General features: G+C 44.2%; 1 protein-coding gene across 1 annotated transcript in view; it reads left to right on the top strand.

Moving 5' to 3' along the window:
* The first annotated feature begins 2,029 nt into the window (after positions 1-2,029).
* Positions 2,030-23,389, top strand: part of SNX30 (sorting nexin family member 30) — a 52,902-nt gene continuing 31,542 nt past the window's right edge. Inside the window, exon 1 of the mRNA XM_071424442.1 lies at positions 2,030-2,345. Within this exon, the coding sequence (XP_071280543.1) occupies positions 2,184-2,345 (162 nt within the window). The 5' untranslated portion in view covers positions 2,030-2,183. The remainder of the gene's footprint in view (positions 2,346-23,389) is intronic.

Raw genomic sequence — 23,389 nt, 5'->3', positions numbered from 1 at the left:
TTCAGGCTCAAAAAGCCTCAGCCCTGCAGCTGCTGCTTGCAGATTGTCACCAACCATCTCAGTGCCCACCTCTGAACTTTGTCCAGTTTGTCAGCATCTTGTATAAAGGTCCCACAACTGAACACAGGATTTCTGATAAGGTCTAGTGAGTGCCAAGCAGAGTCTGATAAATCCTGCACTCAATCTGCTGCTTGTGCTGCCTGCTGTTTGGGCAGCCTGGATACCACCAGTCTTCCTTGCTGCAAGAATGCAGCCTCCTTATGCTCAGCTCAAGGCCCACTAAGCCAAGGTTTAATGAGTACAAAGAAGGTAATTTGTACTTGCACAGAGCTAGGATGGCCCCAGGTTTCCAAACGTTAGAAGGTGTTGGTGTCCCTGACCAGGCTTTCTTTGGAAAAGGAATGAGTTGGAAACACAACTGGGTGAGAATGCCTAAGGGAAAAGAGAGAAAGAGCTCTCAGTAAGTCATAAACCTTTGAGATACAGGCTGTCACAAAACTGAAGGGAACCAATTCATGAAAGTGCGGCAGATACACACACCTGCCTGCTCCTTTATCACAATAGTTTCCACTTAAGATTTGGATAGTCTAAAAGAGAGTTGGGACACATGTATCTAAACTGACTAATGTGTATTGCTTCCTTTTTCTGATAGATAAATAGGTTGTTGTTTCTGAAGTGTAATGAAGAAGGGATATTTCACAGCCACTTTCTCACTGGGGCCTGGCACTTGGACTTTTGATGTCTGCTGAAGTTCAAACATTATGTAATATTAAGGAGTTATTTATAGTAAGGATTGATTTTTTCCCCGTATTTTTTCCTGTGATACACAGTATTTCTTTCTGTAATTACAGTCCACAGTGTTGTACCCTCATGCTTGTCCTGCCGTGTGGCACCTCACAATGACACCTGTAAAACTTTTTCTATTAGTTTTAGTGCTGCCCTTTTGATTTCAGTGGTCTGTACTCCCCAGGAAAAATTAAACACAAATGAAATGTTTACAGCAACCAAGTCTTATCTGGTCTCATAGGTGTATGTTTATCCTCATATATCTATCGGTAGCTGGAAGGGATTGTGACAGTCTTATAGTGATCCATCACTTTCCCCAGTAGCATGTTACTCTATAATGTCTAATTAGCGCTGAGCAAATTATTTGGGAAAAAGCAACCTATCCACCAGATTTAGCTTAACCTGCTCAGGAAACATCTTAGACCAGCACTATGATTTTCCACCTATTATCTGGTTATTCTGCCAACATGAACACTTTTTCCATGCTGTTAAATGTGGATAGATCACTGAATTTTTGTAATGGATACATGCTGTTAGATGGATTTGCATGAATTGCTTCTAAAGTTCTTGATATATCTTTCGGCTCATTTCAGCACGATCAAACATTCTACAACAATGGGAGATCTCTCAACGTGAGATCTCTGCGGCAAAAGTAGACACGTGGCATCAGTGAAAGGATGTTTCTATGCAAGCCTTGCGTGCAAGACATCTCTCAGTGTATCCGGTGTACTCCCACCGTGAGGGAGTCCCGGAGGCCGGGCCTTGTCCCTCCTGAGCCCGCCTGGGCTCGGTCCTACACCGCAACAAATTTCCCTTCCAACATGAGCGTAATTTGAGGTCGGCAAACCTAGAAAAGTCGAGGAGCAGGATTGCTTTTCTGACACTTAACCCGCCGTGCGACAGCGTGCGGCGACACCGCCGCACTCCAGGGTCACCGTCGGGGCTCGGTGGCGCGGTGCCTCCCCCGTCTCGGGTCGGCTCGAGTCGGCCCGGCCCGGCCCGGCCCACCAGGGGCTCCACCAGAGCTGCTGCCTCCCCCAGCCCGCCCGGGGCTCCACGAATCCTGATGCCTCCCCCGGCCGCCCCTCCGCCCCGACCCGCCCCGCTGCGCTGGGTGGCCGCCGGGGGCGGTGCCTGTGTCCCCGCCGCCAAGCCGGGCCGGGCGGGCGGGGCGGCAGGTGGCGCGGATGTCGCTTTGGAAAGGGGCGGGCGGCGGCGCAGGCGGATGCTGCGCTCGCTCCTCCTCCTCCGTCGTCGCCGCAGCCGCCGCCTCCTGCGCCTCGTCGTATCGCGGCGGTGGCGGGCAGGCTCCGGCCGGGGCCCCGCAGCTTCTCGCCGAGGCGGCGCGGCCTCCGCTCCCTCCTTCCTTGCCTCGGTCGCTGCCTGGCCCCGGCGCAATGTCGGGCGGCGCGGCGAGCGCCCCTAAGCCCCTCCCGTCCTCCGGGCCCAAGTCGCTGCGGGAGATGCCGCATCCCCTGGCCACGTCCAGCAGCGAGGAGATGGGGCCGGCGCTCACCCCCAGCCCCGACCTGCTCCTGCCCCGCAGCATCGCCGACAAGGTATGTCCCGGGGGAAGGAGTTGCGGCATTTGAGAGGGCCTCTGGTGTTGAAGGAGAGCTGGGAGGACTGTGTGTGTGTGTTTCCCTGACACATCCCTTTTCCCGGCTTCGTCTCGCCGTGGGGAGATAAAGCCCTAGGCGCTGCTGACATCCATTGCAAGAGCACAGGGCAGCTCCGGGGGGAGAAGACATCGTGTCCCTTGCTGCGGAGAACCGTCTGGGACACTGGTAGTCGCGCTGTCAGAGGAGGGTTGCGAGAGGCAGGATTTTATTTACTATGTCTCCTGTGGCTCATACTCTACAGATCGGTGTAAATTTTTCAGGCATTGCTGCAGCTCCTTTGCCGTCTCCTTCCTGTAGTCCTCACGGGGAAGGCTTTGAGCTGGCATGGTTTCCTTATCATCAGCTTGTTTGTGATTGTCCTTTCCAGGCTGAATTCCTGCTCACTTCTTCCCAGCACTAGTACCAACACGGTGTTCTGCAGGAGTATCTGTGTTTGTTTTCCCTTCTCTAGGTTTGGGATATGTTCACAGGACAGTAGCGAATTCTGTGAAGTGCCTTCCTCGTGGTAATAATTCGGTAGTGGCAGTATAGCACTGCCGATACATTAACTATGCTTGCAAGGACTTGTATCCCTGTAGACAAGTCTTCCTGAAATTTTTAAGGTAGGATTTCCTGGGAGCAAGAACTGCAAAGGATGATGTGGATTTAAATGCAGTTCTGGTACAGGTGGTTCGTGCATACAAGGTTTTTCTGAGTTGGTGGTGGCAAGAAGTGCTTCTTCTATGGCTGTTGTCCTGGGGAATATGGAGCTGCTTCTGGGTAGGATGGATCCCTTAGGCTCCCGAAACCTTGAGGCTGTCAGCAGTATCTAGCCCAGTACCCTCCCATGCTACAGGAAAGTAAGTCAAGGTAGCCTGGCCTCTTCAGTATTTCACCATCTGCTGTGTGCAGCTGTGATGTAGGGATTCAGCACTTCTTCCTTCCCATGTAAGGAGTCCTCTTCTTGAACATTTGCCCACTGTTGCTCTAGTGAGAAGCAATGTTTACCTTCTCTTCAAGAATTTAGGCCTTCATCTAACAAATGAGTCAATTGATGACCTGTGGAGAAAAGGGTGACTAAGGCAGGGGTAGAAATTAGGGAGGTTTTTGTCAGTGATGGATGGTTTAGTGATCTAACTAGGTTGATGTCTGGCAAACCTGTAGCAATAGAAATTGGCAGCTGCCTTCACAAGTCTTGCCAGCTGAGAAGCTGCAGCTGTTGGCACAGTCTATCCACACTGCTGTAGAGCTGGTGAGAAGCAGTATTATAAGGAGTATCTTTCACCCTGTAATGTCGTTCCTCAGTTGTATTGAAGAACTTTTTTGCTTTTGGAGTGCAAGCAAGCTTCTCTCTGCTTTACTGCTTTGAGGTTTTGAGAAGTGTATCAGTATTCCTGACAGCCTGGGAGCAGAAATAACTCTAGATTTAGGCTTTGGTCAGCTAACTTCTCATAAGTGGGAAAGTTCTTGCCCAGATTTTCCATTGGCAATAGAAATGAAATCCACCTTCCTATACCCTGCATGTAGTACCGTTCTGTTCTAGGCACTTGGCAGCATAGAAATACTCTAAAAGGCAGAGCAAAACTGTGGTACGTGATGTTTAGACTTGAGTGCAGTTCTGTGCTTGACCTGGAAATGACACTAGGCTATGATCCTTGCAGAATAAAAGTAGGAAGAGAGAATATGGTATTTTTTTCCTTCTAGCTGCATTATCAGAAAAAGCCGTATGTCTTATCCTGTTGATGGAAGGAGATCAACAGCTTTGCTGTGTATGGGATATCTCTTCTTCAGCTTAATATGTCATACACTGGCAAGAAAAAAAATGTAGTAACTTCTTTTCCATCTCAGAAAAAAAAAAAAAAAGTAAACAGGTGTTCTAGCTTTAAGGCAATGCCTGCACTGTGTATTAAGTAGTATAGAGAGGGAGTAGAGTAAGTGGAGGTAAGCAGATAAAACCACTTTTTGGGTGGTTTGTATGTCTCAGTCTCAGAATCGTGGAATAGTCTGGGTTGGAAGGGAGCTCAAAGATGACCTAGTCTAACCTCTGTGCTGTGGACAGGGACTCCTCACTACATCAGATTGCTCAGAGCTCCATCCAGTGTGGCCTTGGACACTTCCAGTGCTAATCTTAAGAATCTTAATCTCTGATGATGGATTATTATCTTTTGAGAGACTGGCTCATTAATCAACTAATAGTGCTGAGTAACTTCAATAGCTGAGTAACAAAGGGAGGTCAGCATTCAAGTCTGACTTAGGCTTAAAGCTCTGCATTAGTTATTTATTGATACTTTACTAGGAGCTGTTCTAATCTTCTATCTGGTCTTTTTAGAGAACCTGGTGGAGATTGGTACTGCAGAAATTTTGGTCCAAGTCTCCTGCCTCAAAGTGTCTTTGAGACAGATTTTTTAGGGACAACTGTCCATATTCAGACATGTACTAGGATATCACTTTAGGAAGAGGGCTAGTGAAAATAGGTGGTAGCCCATCACCATGAAGTGGATAATTCGCTTTTTCTGGTTTCCTTGTGTTTCCTCTGAGCAAATACTTCCTAAATTCTGCTGCAAGCTTCAAGTACCTAAGACTGTAATCCTCTGAGGGGAGAAAGTTCAAAAGTAGAGGGAGGTTTTCTGCCCAGAAAGTGCTTCAATTTTCATTCCCACTGATGTATAGCATAGAAGTGGCTGAACCTCTGCCATCACTGCTTTGTATTGTTTAAAGCATGCTTTTCTTACTTATTTTTTTTTATCCATTGAGAAAGAACACCACTTTGTCCTGAGTCAGAGAAACCTGGAGGACAGGAACACTTGCCTCTGTCTCCTTTTGGATTTTGATTCAAATATGGGAATAGTGTAGTATTTCAGATCCTGTGTAACTTTAATGTCTCATAAACCTTAGGTTGCTGTTCAAGAACAGTGGCTAATGCTACTAGAGCAGTAGGTCATTGGAAAGGGAAGGAAAATCTTTTGTGCTGTTTACTGAGGCCATCTAAGTAGACTAGTCTTAAGTTTTCTGAATCTTAGGAAGAGGGCTGCAGAACTTTTGTTATATGAAGTAGTGTCTTTATCCTGACTTGTAATGGACAGTAGTTTTAGAAAACAGGACACCTTGACTTTTGACAGTGTCTTATCTCTTAAATGAAAAGGACATTTTAGCCAAGCACTTGACTTTTACAGTCACGTTGCAGGAGACATGAAACACTTGAGTTGTAGATTCTTGTTTCTAAAGCATTTATATTTGTCATGGTTTGAGAGGAAGTGAGTTTTTTTGGGATGCTGTGGTCAAACCAATAGGTGCTCAGATTTGAATATTGGCACCTGGTGTGGCCGCTGGGGACATGGATACGCCTCTGAGAACACGGGGGTTAAAAGCGGAGAACTCCCAGGAAAACTTTCTCTTTGTTCGGGTCAGGGAAAGGCTCAGGCCTCTTCCCTGCCCGGCTGCTGCGGCTGGGCGGGGGAGGGGAAGCCATGCGGCCGGGTGAGGTAGGCCCGGGCCCTGAGGATGGAAGGGTGGAGGAGCAAGAGGCATTGGGCAGCCAACAACAACCCCCCCCCCCGCCTCCCCAGGGTGGGGAGGGAGAGAGAGAGAGAGAGGGAGAGGGGAAATGGGCCACGGGAGAAGTGGAGAAGAATCTTAGGTGGCAGGGGATGATGGAATGGCCTTTGGCTGGACGTTTGTATAGCCATGGACAGAACCATTTTTCCTGTGACACAGAGACTGCATTTAGGGGGAGGCAAAGGCTCAGAGCCAAGGGAGTGCAGTGATTTTATGTGAAAGAGTGCGTAAACAGAGAGAAGGGTGAGGAGGTTGGTTGGTGCCCTTGATCTTCAGTGGAGGAGAAGATCTCTCTTTTTGAGACCCCTTGGCCCCAGGGGATGAAATGTGGGGGGGACAGGTGTCCCGAAAGTGAAAGACGGTGCTTTTTTTTTTGGAACTGGACAAAGCACCCTCAAAAGGAAGACCCTAGAAGCAGCTCTGGTCCATGTTCAGTGGTGAGAGCACTGGACATGGAAGGAAGATGTCACGATGGCAAATGATCTCCGGGCGGTGCCATGAGTGACATGGAAACACACGAGGTTTCAACTGTGTTTCCTGGGGAAGCCTACGGCACAAGAGGGACTCCTCACCCCTTGATGAACTGAGAATTGATTATCTAAAGGGTGGTGATGGACTGAGAGTTGGTGATCTGAGGGATGGATGTATTGGAAATTTGGTGGGGGGAGGAGGGGTGTTTTTGGAAGGTTTTCAGTCTTTCTGTGTGTTTCTTTTTACATATAGTTGTAGGTTAATAAAGTTTTCTTTATTCTTAAGTTAGAGCCTGTTTCACTCTATTCCTGGTCACAACTCACAGCAGACACCTGAGAGAATGTATTTTCATGGGAGCACTGGCATTGTGCCAGCATCAAACCATGACAATATATTGGCCATGTGTTTCTGTAAAGATCTTTCTGTTCCCCTGAAATCTTATTGCTTAAAATACTGTCTTGATGCCTGAGCACCTTTGAGTGAGTGAGTGTCTTTGAGTTTATTCTCCTTTCACCCTGCTAGCTTTCAGAGAAGGAGGCAGCTAAAGCTGAACCTGAGTGCTACCATGTTTCTTGTGTTTTGTCATTTTTTTCCTTTTATTTGGTTGGGGTTTTTTTAACATCACGTGGGAGGAGAAACATGCAGAAGAAAATAATTTCCCAAGTTGCATGGCAGGTTAGTTGTAGAATTAAAATAATTGTAAAACTGAAGCCTTGCTGGTTTAGCTTTTGGAACACATAAAAGCTAATTAAGATCTCGTTTTTAGAGTAGATACACTGCCGAGGAGGGCAAGACATGGGGAAGTGCCTGAATTTCTCTCTGCCTTTTCTTTTTTAATAAAGAAGGAAGTTCTGCTTGTGCATGTGCTCAAGTTTGTCACTTTCAATAGCAGATCTGCTCTGTGCACCAGGACAGATGCTTTGACAATTAGGAGAAAAGGCAGTATTAATAGGTTACTGAGTTTAGAGCAGAGGTGAGAAGTAGACAATATTTTGCTCCATGAAGGCTTGGATTCAGGCCTTCTGAGGCTATGTAGATTTAGTAGGCTGCTGCTAAGATTGGGAAGTGCCAGGCTATGCAGAGTTAGAAAGGAAGTGTTCTGTATGGCTTAGTTTCGCTGTCGTCTAGCTGTGATCCCTCTAGACTTGTATAATCTAAGAGTATCTTCCTAACATGGTGGTGTTGGCTATTCTTGCTGTGGTCTGCCTTGACACTGGCAGCTGTCTGATAAGAGTCCTGATTCACATCACTGGTTTCTTGCCAAGAACTCCAAAACATTTCATATCCCACCTGTCCTAGGACTCAGGCTCCCTTGTCGTTTTTTAGACATTTCTGACTGCTGCAACTGTACTTGTGGCCAGCTACCTGTAACTTTCTCAGCTTTTATTCTTGGAAGCTCTGCCTACCTTGTTTTTGCCTCAGTTAACTCTATACAGCTGATGGGAGCTTCAAGGCTGTTTTACAGGCAGTCTATCAAGCAGATAGCAGAGCTGATGTGGAATACCAGGCTTGTAGTGAATGCATACCTTGAATTTGCTAGTTCATGGAGATGGACTCCAAGACTCCTACTGCAAACTTCTGGTTACTAACTTAAAACTATTGTTTGCATGCTCCTCTCTTTCCAAGTTACCACCCTGGTGAATTCCTAGACTTCTTATTAGCACTTTATCAAATATCCTTGGTGTTTGCTGGAGTGCTGTTACATAGCGCTTACTCTGAAAGGGAGCCTGGCACCTCTCCAATTCCAAAAAATATACTGGGAGTTTGAGGCTCTACTTCCAGCCTTCTTGGCTGCTATTTTATGATTATTGCTCTTAACTTTATCCACCTACAGATGAAACCAGTTTACAGTGTAATCTGAAAACTTAAAATAGATCTGCATGAGCTTCTACAAACTTAATTCTCTGACTAGATGAGAACTTAGACTCGCACCATGTATTGTTCTTAAAGGAAGCTGGAGGTAAATTCTCAGTTTTGGGACAGACTGAAGACTGTAGAAAGTCAAACTGAAGTTGGTGAACTTGGGAAACAGTGTCAGTATGGATGGGTTGATCTATGCTCCTATCTACAGGATGCAAAAATGACAGTCACAGGGAAGTTGAGGCTAGAAGGCACTTCTGCATATTGTCCAACCTTTTGGCTCAGATAGGCCAGGCTGCCCAGGATGCTGTGAAGTTGTTTTTTGAACAGCTTTCTGAGCATCCTGTTCCTGCATCCAGTCACCCACAAAGTAAAATATCTTTCTAATGTTTAAGTGAAACTTCCAGTATTTAAATTTTCACTAAAAAGAGTCTGTTACTTCCTTCTGTACATGGTTCCATCAAATATTTATCCTTACTGATAAGATTCCCTGAGCATTATTATCTCCAGGCTGTTTGCCTTCTTTGCCTTGAGACACGTTGTTGGCTCTTGGTCAACTTTTCCATCGCTGTCTGTGGGGTTTTTTTTTTCATTCCCTGTGCCAAACTGCTTTTCAGTTGATCAGCCTCCAGCACACACTGCTGCATGGGGTTGCTCCTGGCTGGTGCATGACTTTGCCTTTTCTTCATATCGAATTTTTTGAGGCATCCCACAGCCCATTTCTCCAGCCTGTTGTGGTCTTCCTCAATGACAGCACAGACATCTGATCAAGGATTCTATGCAGTTGTGTACTCTCAGTACAGTTGCTGAGGATGTACCCTGTTCCATCATTTAGTTCCTTAATGATTATAGTTGCCTTCCCGTTTAGAAATGGGAAAGGGTACTTTCATGGTATCTTACACCATAGGTGCTCTAGTACTGTTGTGAAACTCAGTGGTCTCTATGAAACAACTACAGCCAGTTTCTTGAATTGAACTTCTTTTTGAACAACATGAAGGATGGCTGGCAAGTTAGAACAAACACTTGAATCAGCATAACTATTTTAGTACCATTACTTTTTCAATCTCTCCTGGTAAAGCTAAACATAGCTTCTTCTGTACAACAGTGTTATTACTTTGTGGTTCTTACTTCAGCTTAATGGAGGGAGGGGTGTATACTTTGAGGTTGAATTCAGTGTTGCACAGCTTTCATAATATTTTCAACAGGATTGCTTCATACATAATGAGATAGAGTATTGGAAACATAGAGCATACATAGAGCAAGTTGGTTCTTCAGGTTTCAGAAGGATGAGTCTTGGAGTAACTTGTCAGCCATGGAAAAAGTTATGCTTGATTTTGAGAAGGAATCCTCAGCTGCCTGTGCTGGAGTGCCTTAAACTTAACCAAGTAGCTGAATGTTTTCCAACCTCATTCATGGATAGGAAGGGATAACCACTTTGATAACAAAGTTCTCTGATTACTGTTATATGGGGACCACCTCCTACTACCAGTGCCTCAGGAAGCATGTCCCTGTAATTGATGGTGGGAGGGGCAGAGGATAAAGAATGAAGGTTTGCCATTGACACACCTATCTGGGAGACCTCAGTTCCTAGATTTATGTGCAAATTGTTGTCCTGGTGTCTTCTAGCATAGTGGTGTACTCTTGTGGTATCTTAAACAGATGGTCTGGCTGTCACATGCTGCTCCAGCACTGAGCTGGGAGACTGCTCTCTGTAAAGTAGGTCAGGAGACAAGGCAGGCAGCTCTTTTGGTGCAGTGGAGTTAGTGCCACTGCAAGAAAATCTACTTGCCACACCTGAAATGCATATTTAAGATTGTAAATTGCATGTGCTTTAAGTCTGCGGAAGACTTTTTATAAGTCAATTTAAAATGTCACTTTATCTTGTGTATTTCTCAGAAATAACTTTGCTGAGGCTTGTTCTCTGCTGACCATGAGCAAGATCTTACATGTTGTAAGATCTGTACTGACTCTTTAAGTTGTGACTGAGTTGACTGCCTGAGCCTGGATTCCAGTGCACCTGAAATTTCCAAGATCTTGTGGCTGGTAAAAACTGCTTGCATCATTAGGATGTAATGGTGAAAAAAGGTCTGAACTCCACCATGGCAGCTATAACTGTGAAGTAAAATCTGTGGAAAGTTACTCTTCAAGGGGGAACAGTTTCTTTCCAGTTACTAAGAGCAATAACTGACAGCAAGGTAGTTACTAGCTTCCAGTTGCTACCAGAGCAGTGCCATCAGTTCAATTACCAGTTGAAGATGGAAAAAAAACCTCAAGTAAGCTGCAATTATTTTAATGAGTTATCATTTCCATTACCAGTCCAACTTAAATGGCCTTCAAAAAGGGCAGGAAGGGAGACACAGAGGGAGCTACTGACTACTCAGCCTCACCTCCGTCCCTGGAAGGGTGATGGAACAATGAATTTTGGTAGCCATCTTAATCCAGAGAGGATGGAAAGGTGATCAGAAGTAGTCAGCATGGATTCACTAAATCATGCTTGACCAAACTGATTGCTGGCTGTGAAGAAACAGCTACTTGTTGGATGAGCAGTGGATGTTGTCTTCAGAAAGGCTTCTAGGCACTGTCTCTTAAAACATCCTCATAGGGAAGCTCAGGGAGAGTGGACTGGATGAGTGGACAGGGAGGTGGATTGAGAGCTGGCTGAACAGCAGATCCCAGAGTCATAATCAATGGCACAAGCTCTAGTTGGAGGCTTGTTCCTAGTTGTGTCTCCCACCAGTAGTGGGTCCAGTCTTGTTTAATTTACCCATCAATGGCTTGGATGAAGGGCAGAGGCCTCCTCACCAATTTCACTGACAACACAAAGCTGGCAGCAGTGGCCGATAGCCCAGAGGGCTGTGCAGCCCTTCAGAAGGACCTCAGAGCCTGGAGAGATGGGCACAGAGGAACCTTCTGAAATTCAGCCAAGGCAAGGGCAGGGTCCTGCAGCTGGGGAGGAACAACCCCAGGCACCAGCACAGCCTGGGGGTGACCTGCTGGGAAGCAGCTCTGTGGAGAAGGAGCTGGGGGTCCTGGTGGACAACAAGCTCTCCGTGAGCCAGCAGTGCCCTGGTGGCCAAGAAGGCGGTGACATCCTGGGCTGCATCATGAAGAGCAGTGCCAGCAGGCTGAGGCAAGTGACCCGGCCCCTCTACTCAGCCCTGGAGAGGCCTCACCTGGAATGCTGTGTCCAATTCTGGGCTCCTCAGTACAAGAAAGGCATGGAACTCCTGGCCCAGATCTAGCAGAGGGCATCAAAGAAGATTAAGGGAATGGAGCATCTCTTAGTGAGGAAAGGCTGATGGACTTGGGGCTTTTCAGCCTTGAGAAGAGGCAGCTGAGAGAATCTCAACAATGATGATGAGTATCTGAAGGGAGGGTGTCAAGAGGATGGACCAGGCTCCTCCCAGTGGTGCCAAGCCATGCAACAAAGACCAGTGAAGCAGACATGTGCACGAGAAGTTCCAGCGGAATATGAGGAAGAGCTTTACTGTGTAAGAGATGGAACATTGAACAGGCTGCTCACAGAGGTGTATTCTCACTAGAGATATCCAAGAACTGTCTGGGTGCAATAATGTGCAACATGCTCTGGGTTAATGCTGCTTGAGCAGGGAGGCTGGGCCAGATGACCCAATGTGATTCCCTCCAACCTTACCTATTCTGCGATTCTGTGTTTTGACAGGTGAATTTATGGGACAAATTCTACTTTATAAATTGGGTAGGTCAAGGGATGGAAAGAGATGTCATCTTCATCTGGAGGTGATGTTACAATACCAAAACTGTTGATTCTCCACCAGATATTTCACTTAAATCAGGAGGTATTTATTAGAGTAAGCACTTAAGTGATACTGGTTAGTGGAACTAGGTGAAATGGTTCTGAAAATTGAGACAATAATCCAAGGTTCATACAACAGGCAAGGAAAGTGTTTAGCCAAGAGCTGTGATCGGTGTGGTCCAGAAAGCATAAATCCTGTTAGAGAGCATTATTGCCTTAGAGCCACATTCAGAGCTTCTACACTGTGACTTCAGTGAAGTGATGCACAACAGGTGACATGCTACTTTGGAAGTGAAAGTGGTGGTGTATATAACCCTTAAAGATGAGTTTCTCCTTTGTCGTCTTAGGCATCTTGGTTGAAGACAAGCATTGCACAAATGTATGGGAGCAAAGACATGGGAAAAATGTGTAGTACTCTGGTTTGCAGGAAAATGTAGAGAATGTAAAATGCAAACTTGCTTTTAGATCATGCCTCAAATTACAGAGACCTGTGAAGAATGACAGCCTCACTTCCTGTCTTGGAGTAATCAATAGTATTACTACTGCAGTGATCTGTAGTAGTAATGGGAGGCTTACAGCACTGAAGGACATGCTTTTGTTATGATTATCAATCTGTGCTTTGACTTCATGCTGAGTTTAAGTCTGAAAAAGCTTCCCTACCTTAAAGTTTCTCTTTTCTCACTTTTCCAGTAAGCTTGAATGATTCTGTGTGTTCCTTGAAAAGGGATCCTTTGCAGACAGGTGTTGTTCAGGGGCTGGGAAGCCTCCTCCTCATCACTGGTGCAGATGGTGTTAGCAGTAGGCACTTTGAGCTAACTCTGTGGTGAAAGCAGTGGCATCTGGTAGTGATAGACTACCCAGATGATAGAAGCTCATGATTTTCTGAGTGGAACCTTTGCTTTAGCTTTTTAGATGCTAGAATAACGCAAATTAAGTGAAATTTTTGAATACTGACAAGATGAAATTGTGGGTTTTGGATTGTTGCCCAGAAAATCTGTGGACATCTTTAATCAATGCCATTTATTGCAAGTGATCATCCTGACCTCTTCACAATTTGTATGATGACTCCCGGTGTGCTGACTAGCCTGCTTCTGGATCAGTATAGTTCACTTGAAGCCATGTGTGCCTCTTATGTGCCTTTGTGGCTGTGATAAGCCTAGACTATTGACTAAAAGGTGTTTCTCTAGATAGATTAGTCTGTAGATCTCAAGTTATCGTGGGTTGAGGTGGCCCAATGCCAGGCACCCACGAAAGCTGTTCGCTCACGATCTCCTGCCATAGCTGGGCTGTGGAGAGAAAGAAAATTAATGAAGGGTTCATGAATTGAGATTAGGACTGGGAGAAAACACTTCAAGGGAAAACCAGGCTCAACTTAAGTTACAAAGTGAATTTATGACTATAACAGAATCAGAGGAGGATAATCAGAAGTAAAATAAGCCCTTAAACACCTTTTTCCCCCTAGCCCCTCCCTCTTTCCTACCAACAGCGCAGGGAGGCAGGGCATGGGGGTTTGGTCATCACCGAGATTTTCTTCCACTTCTCCGGGAGAGGAGTCCTTCCCCTGTCAGGCCGTGGGGTCCATCCTATGGGAGACAGTTCTCCATGAACTTCTCCAGCATGGGTCCACTCTCACAGACAGCAGCCACACTGAGCCTGCTGCAGCATGAACTCCCCCCTTGGGCAGACAGTCCTCCCAAAACTGCTGCAACATGGGTCACTTTTTCCATGGGGTGAAGTCCTCCAAGGACAGGCTGCTCCAGCCTGGAACAAGGGCCCTCTCCACCAAGTCTCCTGCTGGATCACAGCCTCCTCCAGACATCCACCTGCTCTGGCATGGGCACCTCCCCCACGGGCTGTGGGTGGATCTCTGCATCCCCCTTGGATCCCCACGGGCTCTGGGTGGATCTCTGCATCCCCCTTGGATCCCCACGGGCTCTGGGTGGATCTCTGCATCCCCCTTGGATCCCCACGGGCTCTGGGTGGATCTCTGCATCCCCCTTGGATCCCCACGGGCTCTGGGTGGATCTCTGCATCCCCCTTGGATCCCCACAGGCTCTGGGTGGATCTCTGTATCCCCCTTGGATCCCCATGGGCTGTGGGTGGATCTCTGCATCCCCTGTGGATCCCCATGCCTGTGGGTGGATCTCTGCATCTCCCGTGGATCCCCATGGCTGTGAGTGGATCTCTGCATCTCCCATGGATCCCCACACACTGCAGGAACACAGCTGTTTCACCGTGGTAGACCACGGCCTGCAAGAGGAATCTTGGCACCTCCTCCCCCTCCTTCTGACCTTGGTGTCTCCATGTTGTTTCCTTCACGTGTTCTCACCTCCTTCTCTTCTCTGACTAGAAGCAAAAACCTGTGACTTTGTTTTGGTTTTCTTCTTAAATATGTTATCAGAGAGGTGTTACCAACTTCTCTAGTTTTGGCCAGTAGCATGTCCATCTTCAGAGCCATCAGGGATTGGCTCTGCTGGACACTGTGGAAGTTTCCAGCAACTTCTCACAGAAGCCACCTCTGTGGCTCCCCGGCTACCAGAAACCAGGCTGTGCAAAACCAATACAAAAGTCCATCAGTCTCTATAGATAGTTTTCTTATTGTGAGGAAATATTTTGTGATTGCTTTTCCTCAATTTTTCTCCTCAAAGCAGCAACTAAAGCAGTCATGCTGTGTGGGTTTTGGTTTGGGTTTGTTTGGTTTGGTTAGTTTAGGGTTGTTTGTGGGTTGTTTGGTTAGGTTGCTGTGTTTGTTTGGTTTGGTTAGGGTTGGTTTTTTTTTTTTTTCCTTTCAACAGATAAGCACTTTATTTATTTTATCCCTTTGAGAGCAAATGCCTTTCTACTGGAAAATGTCTTGTATATCAGCAAATGTGATAGAGGGATATCGCTTAAATTGCACCTGCATAAACTAACTCTGAGAGCTTCTCCAAGAGTACACTCCTCCAGGTCTTCCAGGGCATGAGATGTAGACATGAATACTCCCCTCTAAGTATCTTTGCCTCTGGCCTCTGTTACTTGCACAGTGGTACCTTGTCAGTACGACTTGCTCTCACAAAATCTTCACTCGTCTGTGTCAGGAAAACTATTGCAAGTCATCTGAAACAGAGAGCATGAGGGAACCCACATTGTAGTGTATGCATATTCTTTCTTTCTTGTTTAAATGAAATAATCACTAGGATACTACAGTGCTTTCCAGCCCTCTTATCTCTTTCCCTCATATTTCTTCTCTGTTTCTCCTCAATCCTTTGCATCTGTTCACATTGAAAAAACCCAGCATATTACTGTTTGCTCTCAAAAGCCAAATGAATAGTTTGGTGACACTGGGTAGCTGGATAACAGATGTAACAACGAAATCTGCTTCTAGAGAGTGGAGGGAAAACCCCAGCTTCTGCATGATATGTCTGCAGAGCTTTAACACAAAACTGTATGTCTCTAGGAGAAGGTAGTTTAGTTTGGACAAGCTTAATAAACTGTTCCATCTGTAATCAGATATAAATCTAGTTTCCTGGATTGGGAATGATTCCTAGTCATATGCAGCATTCAAGTTTTCCTGCTCGTGGTCTGAAATCCTGGCTGCTGCTTTGCTATGTAGAAGGTCAGCGCTCAGCTTCTGAAAATGAAGCTTTAAACATAACACAGGGTTCCTTAGCCTTGTTTCTTGACAAGGTGCTCTTTAACATGTTGAAATATTTGTGGTGTTTTTGTGCACACAACTGCAGAATCTCACGTAACAAATAATATTACTGGAAGAAAAACCTTTCCTACAGACATGGAACTTAACAGAGCTAGAGGTCATAAATTCCATTATTTTCTGAATCTTTCTAAGGACATGTAGCTTCTGCCATTTGTGGAGGCCTTTGAGCTCTGAAGATAGACTTGAATTGGTGCCTGTTGCCTACTACTGAAAACCATAGAAGGACAAAAAAACCTCCAGCTCTTTTAAAGGAGCATCCAAGTTCTGCCCAAACCTTAAACTCTATTGCTTCCTATCAGGTCATAATCACTTTTATACTACTTTCTGCAGCTTAAACACAACTGAACTAATCATGCTGCACAGTTGCCAGCCTGGCAGTTTGCTTAGGAAGACAGATTCAGCCTTCTGCAAGGACTCAAGTGCTCTAAAAACAGATGTAAAAGCTAGCCTTGTATCTGAAACTTCTTATTTTAAGAGAAAAGCTCATCCTGTGGATGAGCTACCTCTCGATATTTACCACAGTAAGGAAGCTATGGTAATCTTGAAGTTATTCCTTGCACTTTATTTCCTGTGCAAAGGATTTGGGGGATGTGCATGTCAGCTTCGTGGCAGTTAGTAAGTTCAAAACATGTATTATAACTTTACATTTTGCCTTATTAATGTCTGCTGCAAATAATTACCCATTTCATCTTCCAGATGCCTGTCCTCCAAAGGCATTTGGCCTTTCATGCACAAAGCAGCACAGTAACATGGCTTATTACTAGTATTGAAAGTTTTGTCTTAACTGTTGTAAACTGTTGTAAAACATCTATTGGATTCCACTCACATTCCTGATTTTTAGAACCATAACCATGGTTCTAAAATGGTTCTAAATATGGTTCTAACCTGAACCATATTTAGGTTTAGAGTGGGATTTGCACACTCCCCCTTCTGGACCACAGAAAGAAACGTGCTTTTTATGGACTGTGGGAAGACAGACTTATAGCCAGACTGACTGTATGAGCAGATAGTCTGATGTGATACTTGGCACTTTCTTCTGACACTTTCTTTAGCCCTGGTACACAGGAGTGCTGAAACTAAGCTGTATTATAGCTGTGTCCCTAAAGACTTTAGCAACAGAGGTAGGAGATAGCTTATCGCTCTTCCTGAAAATGCTGTTTGCCAGAATGTTCCTGTGCCCACATTCTTGTTCTGTTTAGCTTAACTGGGATGACTTATTAGAAAACAAACCACAAAGTATAATAATCCATCCTATGAAATTTGGCTGTTAACCTCAGAAACAAGGTGTGAATCCCATGACCTACATGAGAAGGCTTAGAAAATGCTTGTGTCAACCATGTGGTGCCTCTGTGAAGCTTGTTTCAGTGTTTTTCTGTCCAGCTGAAATGCAAAGAAGCACTATTCCAAGTATGATACCTGTATAAGCAAGAATGATCCCAGGCCTTAAGCAGTACCAAACTGCAGGCCATCATGATTAGCTGTTGCATCTTAAATTCCTTTTTTTTTTCACACACTGAGGAGTGTGTCTCTAGCCAAATCTGACCTACAGAGCAGAAATAGTAGTTCAAATGATGAACACCAGAGCAAAGTCACCAGACTTATGGCTTGGCAGCATGTTTATACTTGGACACTTATTTAAAATATTCTGAGAGCAAATTGGTCTAGTCTTTATCTAGTGGATTTTTGGCTAGATGAGCAAAATACCAGTTGTATTGCTGAAACTTTAGAGATGAAGCGTGGCCCTGTTAAATTGGGTATTTTCTGCCTGACCCTGCAGAACCCACAGACTCAGTTCATAATACCCTTCATAGCTAAGAAGTTTAAATTTCACTTGGGTCCTCAGCAGCCCATCATTGTTCCTCCTCTACTGACACATTAGGAGCAAGAGGAATTCCTTTTGATTTGTTCTTAGTCTCTGTTCCTCTTAAAATGGCCTCAACCTTACAGTCTGATTTTAGATGATTATTATAATGGAAACCACTGACCTCTTTGGAAAGTATCATCTTGTTCCTTGTGAGTACATCCACATAAACTGTACCATCCCTTCCATTACTGGAGAAGAATATCAGGAGCTGGTACGTGTAACAATTTACACTTCTCCAGGACGGTAGGTCTAGACTAGAAATTTATTATCACAGTTCTTCAGTTTTTGTCAAACAACAACTTAGCACTGTCTTATTTGTGGATCAGTGTAGGAACATGGTTCTTCTTCTTGAAAATGAACAGGGTTTTTGGCATTTAACTGTGGGGATTTTTTTTTTTAAACCCAGTTGAGTATGACTGCCTTGTTCTTTCCATCCCTTCTGTGTCCACAGCATTCTCTCTTCTCTGCACTCTGTATGCCCACTTTGGTGCCTTAAATTAACTGTTCAAAAGCAAGTGCAAAAGGCTGGGACATGTACTATCTCAGATATGTGAAGAAACAGAAGTGACCTCTGAAAAACAAAATCTGATGTTCCTGCCTGGTAGAGAAGGAAATTGAACATACATAAAGGGGAAGTAAATGCATTTTCTTCTGTTGTTCTGTTTCTAGCTGGTATTGAATAATAGTATTGTGTAGACTGAAATTTCACTAAACAGGTGGGTCTTCTGATAGAATACTGTACATGGATGAGCTAATCTAGGTGTAGTGGAAGATGCAGAAGTGCTTTTTCTTTCTACATGGAGTTGACCTATACAAAAAATACCTGCATTCAAAACTTGCTGGGATAAGACAAGGAGTGTTACGAATAGATCTGTGAAAGCCAAGTTCATGTAAGCTCTTACAGTGCTCTCAGGAATGTTGGTGTCTAAACCACTTCAGTTTTCCAGTCACTGGCTGCCATTCCCATGTGACTTACTGTCATGTACTGAAGGTATGGAGATAAGAGTGTTCCAAAACCCAGCTATAATTGTGTGGAATTGTTGTCTGCTTAACATGGCTCTGTCATTGTGTCTTTGTGAAATGAATGGCAAAAAGCAATGGAACACCTTGAAACAGAAGGAGAAAGTCTACAGCACTCTGAATTTCGGAAGTAAAGCAATGGCGTTCTAGGAGCAGTATAGGCCTGGCTCTCAGGTCTCTAAGTTATGCAGGGGTATTTAGGGTTAAGTGCACCTCTAAACAGCAACATTTCTAAATGTCTCTTTGTGTCACACAATACTTGTTGAATGGGAGTAGTGTGCCCGCAGCATCACATGGGTTCAGGGTAACTCTTTGCAGAGGTGAGTTTATTTGTGCTTGGAAGACCTGGCTGAGCCACATCTTCTGCTTCTTCATGGACTGCTGCTTTGACAGCAAAGCTATCTGGTTAAGCTGTACACTTTCTCAGGCAGGATAGGTGAAAACTAGCATTCATTTTCTGGAAACCTTAATATTAACTAGTTGCTCGTAACTCAGCAGAAGACTCCATGGTCTCCACAGTAAAACAATACCTATGGAAATTTAGGCCCTCAAGGTTGAGTCCTGGATGTTTTCTCTGGCAAACTACTCCCTGAGGGGAGGCTGCCATCCAGAAGACTGAATACCAAGCTCCTGAAGTTTCTACTTTTTGTAGATCCAAACTGCTCTGTAAATGCAGTTGTGGAACTCTTGGGAGAAGATGACAACAGTTGGAAACTTCCCAGCTAATTTTGAATCTCACATGCAGACTTCTAGTATAAAAAATTCAGTTGAATTTTGTGTTTGGATGAAGTGAACTTCTTGATAGATTTAATATCTGTTTCTGGGCTGGCTGACTAGTCAAGATGTTTGGAGAGCATGATTTAGCAAACTAACGTGAAGCAGCCTTACCAGATGGCAGCCTGCATAGTTGTCAGGTTGCATTTCCAACACAGGCAGTTTGGTCCTACTTGCCTGGTACTGTAGGATACCAAACATGCTGCTAAAATCACCTGACTTCTGTATCCATAAATTCAGATGTCTTGAGGAATTCTGGGAACTTCATAGGAATGCATGAAAAGCCTGCTCTTGTGGTTGTTTCACAGCTGTATGCAAGAACCAGTAGCTCATGAACCCGAAAGTCTGAATATCATACTGTATCTACTATAGGTTGTGATCCAGGCCTTGCTACACCTTGACCTGACCTACTTCAACAGATGACAAAGCTGTTTAGACTGTCCTGAGGAAGTAGGGGACAGAGACTAAGGATCTTTACTCTTTAATTTAGAAAAAGCTTTGAAACTTTGGAAAAAGTACTGAGTACTGTGAGTAACAGGTACTTGACAAAAGGCTTTGAAAGCAGTAGGTACCTGCTGTGACCTGGACTGTGCTGGTCTCTTATAATACTACCTCAGAGAGTTACTTAAAACATGGATGGGCAGCTACTTGATGCCCTAAAGGTGAAGCTGATGCATGAGCCACTGGTACTGAAGTCAGACACAGCTTGCTAGCTTGTTTATATAAAATGGATAATACTAGCCAGTATTTCAGATGCTTGTGAGTATGATAGTTCTGCCAACAGGTAGAAACACAGGTGGCTGCATATCTCCTTTCCTACTAGGCTCTGCAGAACATACTGCTCTTCCTGTGGTAAAAGCAGACTAACACAAATGCTGCAGTCTTGTTTCCTGAACACCAAAAAAAGAAAAAAATTAAATCACCCAAGTCTCATGGAAGAAAGGCTGGGAAATTAACATGACATGGAGGTGCTCTGATGGTAGGATTACAACCTGAGGTATCTTGCTGTCATACTTCAAAGCCTGTCTCTTTCTAGCAATAGCATAAGACTTAAGCAAAACTGATCCTGCGTACTGTTAAACAAGGATTCAGCAGCTATATGTGTTGTTTCTAGTGCACTTATCTAGGAGGTTCCACCCTTTCAGGAGGAGAAATAGTTCGCTTCTAACTTGGCTTTCATCTACTGAAAAGTAGCCAAGTAGCAGGGTATGATGCCAGCTGTCTTTTCCAGGGGAGGATCCTGCAGATGAGGCAGTACAGCGCAGTAACACATCATCTCTCCTTTCCCCACCACCACAGCTAGCAGCTCTCCTGATTTGAACCGCTGCTGGTACAGAAGCTTTGCTTTATGTAGGTCTGGAGTGTTTTCATCCAATATAGAACTATCACAGCCTTTAACACCCAAGACATTCCACTGGACCCATGACTGCATGAATACACTTAAGTGCAATGAAGTGAATTCAAACCTTCACAGACTTCTGTGCTGCTGAAAATGTGCAAGACATACTCGTATGTTATTGTAACTTCCCAAGAGAATTAGTGAGGAAAGTGCTATCTTCATACTAACTGGCTTGCAGCTAACTGACTTTGGTTCTTTTTCTAGATTCTCATATTTTAAGCAGGTTCCATCACATGCTTTAAGCTCTCTTTTGGAGAAGTTTTATTACAAGCTTTTGAGATCTCCTCTGGAATCAGGCTTAAGCTGTTTTTCCAAGTTAATTGTCCTACTGGAAGCTTAGAATATGACTGGCTGCAGTTCTGGTGCAAGTTCTATGTTAATGCTCAATGCACATGGGCAATGATGAGCTGTCTTTTACTTTGGAAACAGAAACAAATTTGTCTTCTGTGGTATGAAGGTATGAAGCTACTGTGGTATCCCAAGGTTTGCTTTGCTTTTTACTCTGGTCAGCAAATTCTCTTGTCTTGCTGAACTGTAGATTTTCTGAATCCATCTCCTGTTGTTAACCTTATCTTGTCTACTGCTTATTTTGTTTGTGTAATTTCAACAGAACTTCTTATCTACTGAGTTACTGTGCCATTGCTTCCTCCTGTTGTATATGTTCCTCCTATGCTGAGTCTGAGCAAGAAGCTTGTGTAGTTTGAAGTGTCTACCTCATGTCTGAACTCGCAAGCTGTGCCTTGCTCCTCCTGCTCTTTTTGCCCTCCTGAGAGCATTTGAGTGCCTGAGTTCTTGTCTTGCTCACCTGCCAGTTAAATCTGAAACCATCTATTTGTTGGCAACTGCTTCTGTACGTTAGCTGAGGGAACATATCTAACCTCAGTTAGTACACAATAGTTTAGATTACCCCTTTCCCAAAATGTCTAGGCTAAACAATTATTTTCTCTACTTCATAAGGCAGCCCTCAAGGTGAAGAGCAATGCTGCCACAGTTCTACAGTACTGCAACACACAGATGGCTCTTTTTTAAATCCCAGTACACCCATGATGATGGGCAATGACTGGTAGAAATTTAGCTGTGATTTTAGCCGTTATCAAAAGCTGACCTTTGTAAGTAACTTTACCTCAAAGCTCTTGCCTGTGATTCTGTACCTTTGGCTAAAGGAGCATGGATGAATAGAGGGGGTCTCATTGACATGTGATTGCTTTGCTAAGATGTTATGTTTTGTCTGGCCACTTACAGTTGTGTGAAGTTGGGTCTAGGAAGTCATTGTGTAACTAAAACACTTACAGTTAATGTGGTGCTTAGCTGTAGTGATGTTTCTCTGTTTAGCAACAAGGTAAATCACTCTGTGGATAAATCTATTCCTGTGCTACTATTAAAAATATGCAAACAAAAAACTGTCCTGTCTTCTCTGAAAAGAAGAGCCATTGATCCTTAGGACTTTCTCTGTACAACTTGTCACACACTGACAGCTCCCTCTGCTATAAAACCAGAGCAAAAAATGTGTTAAGTTGCTGTGATAATTATGCAAGTGCAATGTGAAAAACGCCAATAATTTGTTTTTAAAATATTAAAAGTTTAATAGTAATAAAATGGTTATAAAAATAGTAATACAATTAGAGTAATAATAATTTGGACAGTTTGAATTAGTACAATATGAGACAATAGAAACAAAGAGTTACAGATGTCCGGGTACCTTTTTCTGGGCAGCACAAGCCTGAAAAAGGACATCCGTTAACAAAGGATTAACCCTTAAAAGCAATAGCCTGTTGCATATTCATACACTTCATACATGATGCATAAATTACATTCAAACAAAGGATTCTGTCTGGTCATTGTCAGCTTCTTTCTCCTAATCCTAACAGTGCCTTCGAGGTGGGAAGAAGTTTGTTTCTTCTGATGAGAGGGCAATAAATTCTTTTTCTCTGAAAGATTTAGGTGTCCTGTGGCTGCTATCTCCCTGTGAGTCCTTTCTTTAAAAAAAGTATCCTACATAGCATAGTTCCTATTTTAACATTTTTTATAACCTAAAACTATATTTAACACACTACTTAAGAGAATTAATACAGCATTACTTTCTAACACAACACATACAATATTCATTTTAATATTTGCAAAAAGCCAATCACAAAATACGCATTTTTCATATGCAATAACAACTGTTATGGAGTAGTTGGTTTGTATTGAAGTGTGAGATATGAAGGTGTGTGGATGTACCATGTTAGCTATAAAGTTGTTTTGCTGCATTTTTCTTCCTAAAATAGCAACTTGCTGGATCTTTTGGCCTCTCTCTTCTCTAGGTGCTGGATGACACTCTTAGGCTGGGGAGAATGGGGATGAGGGCCTCTCCAAAAAAAAAGTAGTGTTTTCATTTGCATTAGGACTCCAGAAGGGAGGTGTGCCTAGTCTCTTGTGCGGGAGAGTATAATCTGTGACTGTTGTGTACTGCAGTGATGGCAGTTCAGACTCTGGCTGCTGTCAACATGTGTGGAGGTTAATGGATTGGATGGGAGCCCTCTGATGGAAGTTTTGCTCCTTCCTCCACCATAGGAGTCTCCAGAGGTGAAAGCTAACTGCATTCCAGACAACT

The sequence above is a fragment of the Agelaius tricolor genome, unplaced genomic scaffold (assembly GCF_023055355.1).
Source record: "Agelaius tricolor isolate 1412-34295 unplaced genomic scaffold, bAgeTri1.0.p SCAF_4, whole genome shotgun sequence".
In the NCBI taxonomy this organism is placed as follows: Eukaryota; Metazoa; Chordata; class Aves; order Passeriformes; family Icteridae; genus Agelaius; species Agelaius tricolor.
The sequence above is the reverse complement of the archived record's forward strand: the minus strand, read 5'-3'. Positions and strand labels throughout refer to the sequence as shown.